This window comes from Meriones unguiculatus, chromosome 8, assembly GCF_030254825.1.
Source record: "Meriones unguiculatus strain TT.TT164.6M chromosome 8, Bangor_MerUng_6.1, whole genome shotgun sequence".
NCBI lineage: Eukaryota > Metazoa > Chordata > Mammalia > Rodentia > Muridae > Meriones > Meriones unguiculatus.
In genome coordinates, this window is record NC_083356.1 from 104,937,000 (window position 1) to 104,951,916 (window position 14,917).

The window sequence follows — 14,917 nt, forward strand, 5'->3', positions numbered from 1 at the left end:
GCGCTTTTGCTTTTTGTAATATTACAGAAAATGTTGGCAAAACTCATTATTGAAAATAAATCCAAGTATTATTGGAAGTTACTAAAATTTACTTAAAATTGGTAAAAATATACGTTTTGTGTCTACATTCTGTAGTTTTCGAAAAGGGGCTGTGATTTGCTTCTGCATTTTACAAACACTCTTGAAACAAAAGAGTGTCTGCCGCAAATGTTTTGTTATAATGGTCTCTGGCTGCCTGCCTCAGTATTAAGGTTAATGAATTAGTAGAGCAAGGAACTGCAGATTTAATTGAAACAAGCAGGAGAATGTTCTCAGTACTACATATTCATAACTAATAATAATATGGTGAGAATAGAAGAAATGTGTATTTGACAATAGAAGCAAATAAAACAGAACACATTAAATATTGATTTCAATCTTGAATCCACAGGCAATAAAAGCACGCTCACATGACAGGCTATGAAATTATTCTTGCCAAAATCCTTTGTAGGTAAAACATCTTGTTTCATGATGGTAAAGTCAGTTACTATACTAAGCCAACCTTTACCCTCAAGAAGCTCTGTCAAAATAAATTTACTAGAATCATTCAGTATGTTAAAACATCTTATTTCTTTTTAAAAATCTAGACCCACTCTTATAAAAGCACAAAAGTGGCTAATACGTCATTTATGAATTGTACAAATAAAAAAAGAAATATCAATTTCAAAAACATACCTCAACTGCTGTCAGTCATGTGCTCCCTCATGTAGAAGTTAAAATGTATTGTAAGCAAGGTTGAATACATTTTGAAAAAAAAAAATGATGTTTTCATTTTATGGAGTAGTTCACCATGGGATTTTTTTCTTACAAACAGTTACCCTGGTGAACTTAAAATTAGTTCTAACTTAAATGGATTTGATTTGTGTAAAACTTTCATAGGCAGATATTATTTAAAACAGGCACCCTGATGATAGAAATGCATTAAAACATGCTAGGAACTCTTAAGCCAAATGATCCTCTATATCTCTTCTTACAAAAAAATAAAAATTAATCTTTTCATGTCTGCTGAGATGACTAGCTCTCCTGCAGCTAGCAAATGCATAACCCAGAGTCAAGCTTTCATCCAAAGTATAATGCCACCATGAAACTTCTCCTTAAGAATATTTGAATGAACATTTTCTTTCAAAATTATAAGCATTTCCCCAAATGCTTCTAATGTCATCCCGCAAAGCACTGGTAATGCTGTTGTACTCTCCTGCGGTTTCCGCACTGTCAGGTAAGTTGTTAAGGGAGAGATTCTATAACACAACACAATGCACAGACACTCTCTGGTTCATAGCATTCCTATGCTGGGAGCTTGGCTTTTAATCTGGCTTGGAAGAAAAAAAAAATCTTCCTGTGAAAATAGGAAGTACCAGAAAGAGACTCAACAGAGATTTTGAGGTTTCCAGATGCTCAAATTGAACCAAGCCAGTCATTAGGGAAGTGATATAATGTTTATGTATTGTGGAAACAAACTGCAAGAAAGCGGACTCCTTGATCAGAAGCTCCCATAACCCCTTTCTATACTTTTGTTCTTAATTTGGCCTACACTTTTATGGCTTCATTGATAAATCACTACATAATTATTTGAGCAACAATAGACTAGCCTGTTGAGATTATCATTTGTTTTAATGAGTAAGTTTCAATAAACTCCCAATAAAATATAACCATGTATCATCTACGATGATAATGAAATTCGGACAAATGAACTCTTTCACTGAGACTCAGACCTAAAGCTTTTGACCTGTGCTTTTCTACTCGATTATACTATTACCCAAGTTGTGTCATCCCAAACTTACATAGGCAGCAGCTTCAACATCGGAGGACCATAAAAACATAGATTTCCTTGTATATTCTGGAAAGTTTTCCAAATATTCCTCACTTATTCAACTCCCCCCACATCCCAATACCCTGGGAAAATCATAAGGGCTAGGAGCAGAAATACTTTCCATCGATGCTTCAGTGAAAGGGATGGAGAGGTTAACGATGTGCGTGTGGGAGGAGGGAAGCTGTTGAGTGAGAACACGCCAGAGGCAGGGCACACCACTGGATTCTTTCACCTCACCTCACCTGACCTGCGCAACAGCCTCAGAGGTGGGCATCAATATGCCATTTCAATAATTAAAGACAAAAACAAGGCTCAGAGTATTTTTCCAGAGACTACATTATTCAGCTACGGTGACAGATATAATCAGGTTATACTGTCCGTTGACTCTAAAGTGTGTGTCATTTTTTTTTTTTTTTTTTTTTTTACAAAAGCCTGACTCCTGAAGCAGCCTGTTTGGTGGTAGAAGCAACCAGTTGTTTGTTTGTTGAGGACCTACAATGTAGACGCAGTGGGAGACACCAAACAAAATGGGATGCAGTGTCTTTCACTGAGAAGTTCCCAGCAGATGGAGAAACCACAGCTTATAGTGTAAGTTCATTAGGGGTTAAGGTAAAATCGCCCAGTGTGGGCTGAGTGCCATGTTAGAAGAGAAAGAGGAGGAAGTGGAACTTGGAAGAATATGAATTGGAAAGTGAGAACACTCTAAATGTGGATGCAGAAAACAACGAACAGTAAAATATTTACATACATACACTGCTATGTGACATTTGTGTGGTGTTGTGACAAGGTTTTATGATGTGGCTGAGGGGGCCAGACAGGAAACAACAGACATCAGTACCAGAAATATTTTTAATGTTTTTTAAGAGCAAAAGATAAATACCCGGAAAGAAAAAATAATGGATTTTTCGTATCAAGTAGATATGGGAAATAAAGTAAAAGTTAAGTCTTACTGGCTCTAGAAATTCTGGCTTTGGGGCTAGAAGGGACTGTTCAAGGTGGCACAAAATTGACGTGAAACTGATAGCACTTCTAATAAACAGTGAGAAAGGTGGCCATTCAGCTGTGACCACACAGTGCTTACAGCCAGTCCTTGGACAATCATCTATGACAGCTGTGCACACAGAAATGCATAGAGCTCACGCTGAGGACTGTTTCATCCCTAAAGCTTCCGGGTGTACAAATACTGAGCAAACATCATAATGGCCACGAGAAGTCCAAAACACCAGTAACAGAGGTCACAGAGAGTGTCGGGGATGGAGTGATTGGCATGATCAAGAAAATAATCAGGAAAGGAAAAAAAAAACCCAACACATTAAAATAATAATAATAAAAAAATCACAGCATGATAGGTGTCAAAACTGAAGAAGAAGGCGGGTGTTTTCCTGAGTCAAACAGTACAGAGAGGACGAGGTGGCTTGTAAGTATGCATATTTATGCATTGTTTCCCCAGCATTCTTTGCCACTTTTCTGGTGGGACTAATTTCTCTGCCTGTGTGACTATAGAGGGACGCCATGTTTTTATATGGCCATACCTACTCCTCCTTCGCAGGCTGGTTATACTAGAAGTGACTGTCTATGAAATGTCCAGGCTGGTTATACCAGAAATGACTGTCTATGAAATGTGCCCAGCATAGTCCTATCATGAAAACTTTGAACTGGAATTCAATTTTTTTTCTTTTTCTTGATTAAAGGATGTGAGATGTAACATGTGTGAGCTACCCGATTGCTGAGAGATAGAGCAAATGTTTGCATTGCTGCCAAGACTAGTTCCTGCATCCAAGCTGCACCATCACCTTTCACAAAGCTTGGTTCTTCATCTTTTCTGTTTGATGAGACAACTCTTAACTAACCCCATCCTTCAAGTGCATTTGAGATAGTAAAAGGAAGGTGTCAGGTAGTAATATATGTAAACTCAACTATCAAGTTGAAACTCTAGGGAAAAGGTAGGAGGAGTGAAGTGGATTTAGATAAAAGAAAAAAGACTAATATTTTGGGGGACTAGATACTTTACAATGATGAGTTAGCCTTTTTCACTGATGATATTCTTGTGGATCAAGGTTGAACTTCCAAAATGCTTTCCAATTATCAAGAACCTTAGGTCTTCCCCTTTTCACCCTGGTTCTCTCCCTTTCCTTCTCTCCATCTCTCTCTTTCCTTCCTTTTGGATTAGGGTTTTACTATGTAGCTCATGATGGCCTAGCATGATGGTCCCTCCTCCCTCAGCCTCCTGAACATTATTAGAAGTTTCACTGTGTACTGCCTTGCCTGCTTCATATCATCCTATTTTGAAGCCTTAGTCTTCATTAGGGACTTTGCATTCCTAAAGATTGGGGTTTTCTAATGTAAAACTGATAGGAATAATAAGTCATCTGCCTTAAGGCTGGAAAAATCATTCCACAGAGTACATCTGATGGTCACAATTGGAGATTCCTGCAGTTTAAAGCCCTGATTTGAACCCTTTGATCAGTTTCCAGTCTTAACAAGCCAAGTAGCATCCACTTCCATTTATCACTCCTCAAAAGACAGTTATAAAGTACTTCCCAGAACCTACAGTAGAGAATCACTTATCCCACATAGTTTGTGGAAACATTTCTGGACATTAGGATTCATTGGAGGAAAGGCACTCATTATCATCCTCTACTGTCTTTCATACAATATAGTTATTAATTAGTTTCAAATTTGAGTTCATTTGATTTTAAATGTATGTCTAAATGCAGAAGGTTAAAATATTAAAAACTCATGCAGCACAGAGGTCATAGGAAGCACAATGATTACACATACCCGTGTTCTATGGTCTTAGGGGAAAATGTACATCTGTACGCAGAAAGAAAGGCAAGTTCAACTCATCTGGATGTAAAGGAAAGCTAAAACATAAACATGTCTGTGTTAGAATAGACACTTGATTCTGACATTGCAGCGTGCATGGCAGGTGTGCCAGGATTCCAGCTAGCTACTGCTAGGACAAGGTTGGAGTAACCAGTGATCCAGAGGGAAGCAGAAGACATGAACTTGGGTACTCTGAGGGAACATAAAACTGGTTCTTAATGTGTTACTTTTCAAAACAGGCTTGGGCTGTCCTGAGCTGCACAGGGTTTACAATAGTAGATGATCTGGTGCTCAGAATGTTGCTGTGGTGTGTTCAGGATCACCGTTGCTGGGTCCTCCAAAAGGCTTTGCTATGAGCATGGAAATAGTACTAAAACATATCTAGATACAGATGCTAAGTATTGTATCTTAATGAACCAGAGACCAAACCATTTCCCTGTAGAGCAATTGAAGCGGATATCCTATAACAAATTGCATCTTTAAATAGTCTGAGTCCCTGACAGTGCAGTTTTCCACATTTTGACCACTACTGAATGTTGTAAAAAGGAAGTTAACCAAAACCAAATAGATACAAATATTTAACTCTTCAGATAATTTTTATCCCGTGGACTTCTCTGGGGAACAAAGGAAGCCCTGAGTGTATGAAGTCTTGGGTGAATGTGTGTTGTTGACATGAGCCACCAAGTCAAGAAACGTGTCCTCAGACACATGGAAAAAATGGCAAAGCTGTCTTCCTGGGAGTGAGGCTTAAAAAATTGGCAAAGCCTTCCTCTCTGGTCCATGTGTGGTTGTTGACAGCGTGTTTGGTAAACACCCACCATAGTTACTGCCTCGCCCATACTTACAGTCTGAAGACTGCTCCTCAACAGTCTGTTTGTACTGAGATTAACTAAACCTGCCTCCTTGACTCAGCTGTATATAATAGCCCTGCCTCCTTGTTTATCTGTATGTAATAATCCAGTCTTCTTGTTTGCCTTTATGAAATTACCCCACCTCTCTGTCCAACTCTATATAATAAACACACTGAGCTTACAGGGGCTGAAATTTCTCTACCTGAGAGCCCATCCTACCAAATCCCTGCTAATCTGTGTCCACGTGTCTGTTTGCTTTTCTTTAGTCCCTCACTGTCTCAGTTAGGCCCATCCCGGGAGCCTTGCAAGAACACAGCAGCCTTCATAGAAACACAAAGCAGCCAGAAGTGTAGGCAAATAAATATAAAAAATATTTATCAATACTTTATAACTGGCACTGGACTCTGTGCTGAGTTATTTGTGGGTCACAGGCCTAATGATCTGTTACAAGTTGCTAAAAAAATGATTTTGAATACTATGAATCATCTTGAACTGTAGTAGAATAAGTCAATATTTTCAGAACCAAATTCTAGTCATATTCTAAGAACAGATGAATTGATGGCAGTTTTAAAGTCTGAAAAAAAAGGGAAGGTAAATTGTTTGAAAATATATCTGAGTACAATTTTCCCTATGGTTACTTACCTTCATATATGAAAGTGCTACAAACACATTTTACCAACTACTTTTTTTTCTGTTGGATGATCACCACTGAAAGTATTTATTATTGAACAATTCACTTCTGAACAATTGTACCATTTAAAAGTAGATATCCAGGTTGGAGAGATGGCTCAGTGGTTAAGAACACTGGGTTGGGCCACATGGTGGCCCATAACTCTCTGTAACTCTAGTTCAAAAGGTTATCTCCCTCTTTCTCTCTCACATACACAGACACACACACATACAGTCAGTAGAACACCAATGTACATAAAATAAAAATTTATTATTAAAATTTATTATTAAAAATAAATTATTTAACCGTAGGAACCTGTTCTTTGGCCATCGTTTCAATGGGTATGGTTTCAAGCCTTTTGGACCCCGTGTTTCCTCTGGACCTTCATTTCCAGTATGTAATCTAACATGTGAGGAATTTAGTACAGATTAATGACACCCTGGTTAATCTGCAAAGATATCACCTTACATAATCAGCCTCAACACAAAACTCAGAGCCTACCTGAGGTGCACTGTAATTTTCCTTTAGATCTCTCTTTTGGTTAAGGGCGAAGATGAAGGTTTCACATTGGTACAGCACAGATGGTGTTTCTCTCCATTACATTTCTCCCTCCCCTGCAGCACTTACCAGGTTTCCCACAGTCAACACGCTGCTGAACTGGTCAGTCATGGGGTAGTGCTCCATGGCCATGAACAGGGTGTTCAGGACAATGCAGATGGTGATAGCAAGATCGACAAACGGATCCATCACAATTAGGTTCACAAGATGCTTCACTTTTAACCATGCATCACAGCAATCCCAGATCAAAAACACATTGGCAAATCTATACCAGCATGGTGGACACTTCTGTCTAGATTCTTCAAGTTCTGGGTAATAAGGAAGAAAAGTATTTAGTAAGAGTAAGAGTTAATTACTGTTCCTAGTAATTGACATATAAAGCTGATGCTTATTCATGGGCATACAAGTTCATGGTACCAGGCTTAATAGACTGAACAGAACACAATCTTATTTCATATTCTGTCTTATTACATGTGAACATCCGTAAAATGTCCATTAAATGGCATGCTGACATCGTCCTTCTTTTTTTTTTTAGATACAAGTAAGTACTTTGAATTTAATATTCAGCTTTAAAATATGTAATAATCAAACAAAAATTGCAGAAATATCACTATTAAATATAATTCTTTAAAAGGGACTTTATGGGTATGTTAAATAGTGAATAAAATCACCAAATACTTGTATCCTTTTAGTGGATTTTTATAATTGTGACCATAGATAATGAAAGAAGCACATTTTTAGAAACCTGATTTGAATGGAATACAAGCTTGGATTTGTCCAACCCTAACATCATTGACTCATACCTCTACACACTCAGGCTGAAATGAGAAAGGGTTTTCTCTGTTGGGTAATGTAACATTAGACTAAGTCTTTAAAGATACGATCTCATATGGGAGAACTGCACACTCTACAGGCCAGCTAAGGATCCAAGGGAAGGAGAAGTAGGTTAATACTCATTTTTATAACCGATGCGAAATATATAAAAGAACTCTGCAACACAATTCTAGATGGGAAAGCCATTAGACTGTCTAAAGAGAACACGTGTTCATAGCAGACCGTCAAGGTAAAACAGACTCTCAGCCTGCATCTCACCCTCCATGGTGTTGGTCAGGATGCTGGCTATGCTCATGGCTCTTTGTCTTCCAGAAGAGTCCTCCAGCATTTCCATCGAAATCTGGTATGAACTCAGCCTTCTCTTCCTGACTTCTGTTTCAGTGGTAGTGCCCTGCAAACCAAATACTGATAGCTCAAACCAACCTTCTCCGTGGATAACACAAGAATATATAGCATCTCTCTGGAGAATCATGCTTCGTGCAAGTTATTTTCAGGTAACGGTCTCAAGTAATAGTAAGACATTAAGACATTGAATAGATTATTGTATTCTATAAACACATTTAAAAAAAAAAAAGACCACAGATACATTGACAAGAGTTCACTGGCTGGATGCAATTTTATAAAGCAACTGTTTTACACAGCATTTTAATCAACATGGCAAAGCTTGGAGAAACTTTTTTTTTCATAAGCTTGCTGTAATTACTTTTTCATTCAAATACAAATTATTTTTCAACTTATAGCAGTGTGGAATAGGTCAATCTTTCCACAAAACTAAATATTATTATATAGTCTCAAGGCTGGCTTATTTTCTTTGAGGCTATATTGACAAACTGACATACATGGGCCATTTTTTCCATGCACAAACACAGATGTACAATGAAATGTGTGTGCTTTCCTGAATTCCTTTATTTCCATGTGCCATTCTGTAATCAACACATTTTATTTTTCAATAAATTGTCAAATAGCACTATAATACTGGCAGTTGAATAAAACTGTCCATTGCCAATGCATTAATCATTACAATTTTTGATTTCAAGAACAAACATTTCAGAATAAGAGCTGATAGGTCAGTATATACTTTCAGGGAAACATTGAAAATGAAGATTTGATTGTGAAAGTGCTCATCATTTTGTATTTGTGGTAAATCTACTGTAGTTGTAGATTTGTGTTTTATCTCAGACTCTAGATTTTGAGTACTTTTAGCCTAAAAAGCTAATAGTTGCACACATGTCAAATGTTTTTTGTTTGTTTTTTGTTTTTTTGTTTGTTTCTTTTTTTTTTTTTTCATTCGCTTAATCTTGTGTTACTTTTAAGCACTTTCATTCGGAGAAAGAAGGATCACAGAACAGGCTCAACTGCCCAGGTCTGGATTTCTTTTTATTTTTCAAATTGAAGTAAAGGGTCAATAGTAGCTGTTTTGCGTATTATCACCTCTGGCAGAAGCTGTCCAGTAGGTGACGTAAGAGCTGAGGGTCCACCCACCAAGGAAACCACACCATTGCAATCCACAGAGCTGTACATCTTCCCATTTGCTGGAAGCCCTGGCACCATCCTGGATGACATACTGGCCTGACTAACGTTACTGTTGCGTCGCTCTCCGGGTCTGTGCGGCACAAACAGGGAGTCTCTCCTGCTCTCGCTATCTTCAAAGGTGCTGTGCTCGTCATCGGCAAAGTCATTCTCAGACCCCACGTCCTTCGCCCGACCTCTGAAGCTGAAAATGCTCGTTTTGCTATTGCGTCTTGGGGAAAACAGGGAGCCACGGATACTCAAGAGAGACTGAGGAGAAAGCAAGGAAGGAAGAGATGGGGACAGGGGCAGGGTGGGACATAATTGTTTAAGAAAAAGCTTAAGATTGTAGAGACCGCTTGCTTTGGGGTTAGGATCAGCTTGCTATTAAATACAGGAATTCATAGGGATGTGTAGATGGCCTTTTTGTATTGAAGACCATAGTGCAAGTATCGGTATACATTTAATTATGAAGCATGCCACTCTAAGACTCCTGACGCACAGCTAACTAAGTTCAAAAGCACTTCATCAAAGCTTCTCTCTAGCATGGTGAGAAGGAGAGGGAAGATACAAGTAGGAGGCAGCTTCCACTTGTCAGTGTTGTGATCTGACCGGCATGCAACTTGAAGGAAAAAAAAAAATACTGGCTCAAGTGACTGTTAGTGCAGATTCTAAATATTTATACCAAATTCTAAAAAAATGCTTATATCAAATCATCACCTTGATACCTATAGTATAGAAAGAGATACCACTGCATCTTCGTTCTCTTCTGGGTTCTACCAGGAAGGTCTCTAGATCCATTTGTCTCTATCCACAAGAGAATTATGTCACAGAATGTATCTTCCTAATTTTCTAACCATTTCTAACAGGGGGACCAGTGATTCACTTGATCTGATGGATGGTCTATATGTCACAGCAAATGTAGGAGGATTTTAATGGTCTCTGTGGCATTGTGCCTACTAAAAATGCGACACTGGTTTAAAGACCCAAGGTCTGTAACATGACTGGAGTAAAGAAAGTTATTCTTGTGAATTCATGTTAATCCCATTAGTGAGAGTTAGGTAATTAAAAATAAAGACATAATAGGCTTTCTTGATTTTTTTTTCTGTGTTGTGCAATATATCCTCTCCCTCACTCAGTATTTGCTAGGCAAGCATATACTGCTGAGCTACGTCCCCCAGCCCACAACGTGTTTATTCTACACACTTACAAATCAACAGATAAACGGTTCTCTAATATCAAAAGATAGGATGTGGCTTGGATTCTTTTTTGACTCTTCGAATGGATTTTAAACTGCATTGCATAGCTCAGGATTAATTTTACTCTTGTGATAGTTTCTAAAAATACACCTAGTCGGGCAATGGAATATTTGTTTGCTCTCCCCATCATTAATAATGGTATTTCTCTTTGCTTCCTTTCAAACTCTCTTATTCTCTGTCCCACCTCTCTTCATAACCATGGTAATTATACACACATACACATACACTCATGCACTCACACACACATGTACACACACACACCACATGGTCATGTGTGAAGCACTGAGGCACATGCTTATTGTACTAGCCCTTGAAAAGCAGAAGCAGGAGAGTGGAGGATTCTAGGTCAGCCTGTGTTACATTGAAAGATTCTGTCTCAAAAACAAGTCAAATCAAAATGGAAGAGACTAATATATGCGTATGTTAATATATTAAGCATGCTGGCAGGAACTAGCTTGTAGTCCCTTTTCTCCTCCAGTATAAAAACAAATATAATCTTAGTAAAGAAAACACAGGGAAAAACAGATTTGTGGTTTTTTTTTAGTTTTGATTATTATTATTATTATTATTATTATTATTATAAATTTCTCTGCATAATTAGCTAAGACTGATTGTCTTGGGCCCCATTTTTAGCTTTATGTTTATGACTTTCCCCAGGCGACTGCCTTTGTTCTTTGGAACTTCTGGAAAGGCAGTTTTCATTCTAAAAATATGTCTTTTGAGGAGTAAATTCTCTATAGGACCCACTAGTGTATGTAAGGTGTGTCTGAACTGTACTGTGTCTCTACAGCACTCAGTTTAAACCAGAGTGTGGAACCAGTGCCAGGCACAGCTTAGACTGGTTCTTCACCCTACATTCGAAAGCTGTGTCTCTCACTTTAATAAAGGATGCCGACATATTTACTCTCACACTCAGTATATGTTATAAATATTGGCTATAGGAGAATGAGTTCTTTGTAATTCATGTACAAATGACTTTGTATATTGAAATCCATATTTTCAGGAAATTAAAATTGGAATTCTGAGTCAGCATGTTAAAATATCTATGCCAACAGTTCATTTGTTGGAAACATAATTCCACAACGGGGCGATTTTTAGAGACAGAGCCCTCATAACTTTCCTCAGTTATACATCATGGAGTTTGCTCCCCTCTTATCTCTTCTGTATGAAGCCATTTACCCTTCCACTCATGAGCTCTCTGAGAAACCAGGATGAAGCCATTGTCATGCTCTAGCCTCCAGATTATATGCAAAGCAGATCTGTATAAGCCACTCAGGCATTTTGCTATAGACACACATGTGCACACACACACGCATGTCCTCACAAACACACACACTGTGAGGACATAGTAGATGTGATTCAGTGACTTGGATGTTCATCTCACCTTCCAGCTAAATCCAAACCCAGGTGGAACTCTATGCTCAGAGAAGTATAAACATTTCACTCCAGTATGTCTTACATTAATTTCTGGGGAGGTTAAACATAATAATCTTAATCTGCCTGTGTTCTAAAACTGTCTTTGGAAAGGGAATATCTGCTTATGTTACAGATCTTGGGCGTATGTGCCATGTTTTTATGTCTACAATATAACTGAACATGCCTTTCATTGGCATACTTCTATTTCTGGGTATTTTTCAGAGGCGTTCCAGATCTTTGAGTTTATGTGAAACTTCTTTTCACTCTTTGGAAAGTATAATAATGGGTGTGGGCACAGCTTTCAAGGCAACAAAACCCGAAAAAAGAAGATAACAAAAATAGTATTCTGAGAAAATAAACCAAAAATAACACCCTTGAAGATGCAGCAGAGTTAAGGGAATACCCACAGCTGTGGCAAGCTTTTCTCTAAAGAACTTTTATGTAGAACTAAAGGACCATTTCTCCTCACCCCAGGCTTCTCACAACATAAATTACAGGTATTGGCTTCGTCATTTTCCTTTGTTCTAAGAAGATAAGTGCATGGACTTTTTCTCAATTTTCAATAATAAAAGAGAAAGCGCAAGCATCGATTCTCTGTGACATAACCCTGTATATAGGGTCAAACCAAAGGAGGGTTGAGAACAATGAAGGAGATGTAGGGAATTAACAGGTGGTTTACCAGACTATGTAGGATGAATATTTGTTGGAAATAATTCATCTGTGCCACATCTCAACTTAAATATATCAGCAACTATATTTGGTTATAGCTCTAAGCCTCTGGTTTAAAATGAATGGTCCCACTCTGTCCAAACAACAGGAACAAACCCCCGAGAGAAAGGAGTCTCCATTATAAACCTTTAAGTAATCTCACGTCATACAATGACTATGTACTATAAAAGTAGATAACGCGATAAATGTAAAATAACATTTAAATTCACATCAGTAGAGGAGAATAGTGTGCCCATAATTTATGGTCTCTCTGCTTTGAAATTTTCAGATTTATTGTTTTGAAGGGTACGTTCAGTCCATTTAGGCTTGCTGTCCCTGTTGCGTTCATTGACTCTCTTTTCTACAAGAGAAAGCCTTTTAATGCCTACAAAGCAAACGCTTGAAAAAGTTTCTGGCATAGTTCTGCTCGAGAGTCGTGTATTAATGCCTCCTTAGTTAGATTTGTAGATTCAACAGTCATCGGTGTTTCCTTTACTTTTGAAGGTCTATCCATCTAGCTACTTACCCATCTAATCCATTATCATCTATCATCTTTCATCCATCTATCTACAAATACAAAATAAATTGCTCAAAGGCACATACTGCTTTTGTTTTTAGTGTCCAACTATTAACTAGCAGCTACCTTCTCTCTGCTATTTCCCTTCTGTGGCTTCCTCAGCACCAGCCACCCAAACCTCCCTGTTCCATGAGGGTTATATATTATTACAAAACAACTTTGCAACGTCGCTTCCGCTAAACCTAGAATGCAATTCCATGGTGTAGCTTCTTCCCTTGATCTCACCTCCACATCTTAGAATGTCACCCTCAAACCATCCAATTTAAAATTTCATTTCCAGTTACATGGCTCCTGTTCCCACAGCATGTATCACCATCCAACATAGTCTGTAAGATGTCTGACATGATTACTCTGCATCAGCCTTTAGAACAAAGTTCTATTATATCGGTGAATGGAATATGATTTTTCATTAAGGGATTTTCAATATCTAGAGCTCTCTTGGTTACCTAAATGGTAACAGAGTGATTAGGGTTATTTTTCAAATTAATAGAATCTCCAGTCACCTTGGGAAATGGGCCTCTGTATATTTGTGTAGAGGATTATCTTAATTAGGTTAATTGGGGTGAGGAAACCAACCTAAGTGTGAGTGAGACCACTCCTGGGCTGGGCCCTAGACTGAAGGGAAAGCGAGAAGGGTGGCAAGCATAGGAGTCATTGCTCTGTTCTCGACTATGGATGCCATGGAACCAGCTGTCTTGGCTCCTGCCCATTTGCCCTCACGGCAGTGTTGGGCTGTATATAATCAGGGTCCATGAGCCAGAGTAAACCCATTCTCATTTCCTTTACTTTCACTGTCACAGCTACTGGAAAGAAAACCAAGACAGTGCTTAATTAAATATTTGCCGCTTGGAAGAAATTAGTGTGTGCATTTTTAGTCAAGGAGGGAAATAATCCCATTTTCAAAAGACATGCAATTGTCACACAAATATCACTAATATGCACGTACATTTATGAATAATTAAAACTATTCAGTGTTTTTTTTTAGCTCCTTTCATTAGAAGTCATCAGTTTTAACTTTTCCTTAATTATTCAAGATCCCTCTATAATGCTTACATAGCTCTTTTAACAGTGAATGCAAGGCTAAAGCTGTGAGTTCAAGGATAGTCAGGGCTCCATAGCAAGACCTTGTGTAAAAGTAAACAAAACCAAAACAGGGAAATAATCAAGTACTAAACTGGGCAAAAATTTGTGATTGCCATTCTCTTTTTGTCAAAATTGTCACCCTTAATTTCATTAAATAACTGTTCTGGTGTACTCTGTGGTTGATTTACAGGTTTTGTTTGTTTGTTTTTGCTTTAAATTGATTATTTAGCATGTTCCTCAAGGCATTGATGTTAGGGTATAATTTTTGAGTAAAATTAATGTACTTGCAAGAGTTTGAAATTATGGCACACAATGTTCTAATAGATAAAATAGGCCTCAAAGCATGAAGGTATATTTTTTAGTACTATTTGTGTTTTGTAAGCCTTGTTTAAGTTAAAAAGTAAAATTGACTGACTTCAATGTTTCTTTTTCAAGAGTAGGTAGATTGTAATCCTCTTCTTTTTGTATGCCATGATAATGGAGACTTTTCTAAGTAGACTTTTTATGCTAAAGAAAACAGGCAAATCATGAGACATTCCTATCTAGAACATATATATGTTATAACCTCTGATAGTCAGAGCAGTGGCTTCAAAAGGAAGTGGGGATCAGCAGAATTCTTAAAAAGGGAAACTGGACAGGAACTTCCAATACAATCCCAGCGAAACATCTGAGAAATAGGCTATATTTGAAAAAAAAAATCAATAACATGCTCTCAAAATTGTAAAATGTTTGAAGACAGTGATCTTAAAGTTTTGCCTGACTTAATTTTTCTAAATC

General features: G+C 37.8%; 1 protein-coding gene across 8 annotated transcripts in view; it reads right to left on the reverse strand.

The window, feature by feature from the left end:
- Nucleotides 1–14,917, reverse strand: part of Scn3a (sodium voltage-gated channel alpha subunit 3) — a 115,309-nt gene that overhangs the window by 46,580 nt on the left and 53,812 nt on the right. For 4 of the 8 annotated variants that reach the window (XM_060390311.1, XM_060390308.1, XM_060390309.1 and 1 more), the window contains 3 exons: nt 9,020–9,367; nt 7,847–7,979; nt 6,824–7,062 (listed from right to left, as the gene is read on the reverse strand). In XM_060390311.1, the coding sequence (XP_060246294.1) occupies nt 6,824–7,062; nt 7,847–7,979; nt 9,020–9,367 (720 nt within the window). The remainder of the gene's footprint in view (nt 1–6,823; nt 7,063–7,846; nt 7,980–9,019; nt 9,368–14,917) is intronic. The other 4 variants (XM_060390313.1, XM_060390314.1, XM_060390312.1 and 1 more) reach the window with 3 other exon arrangements.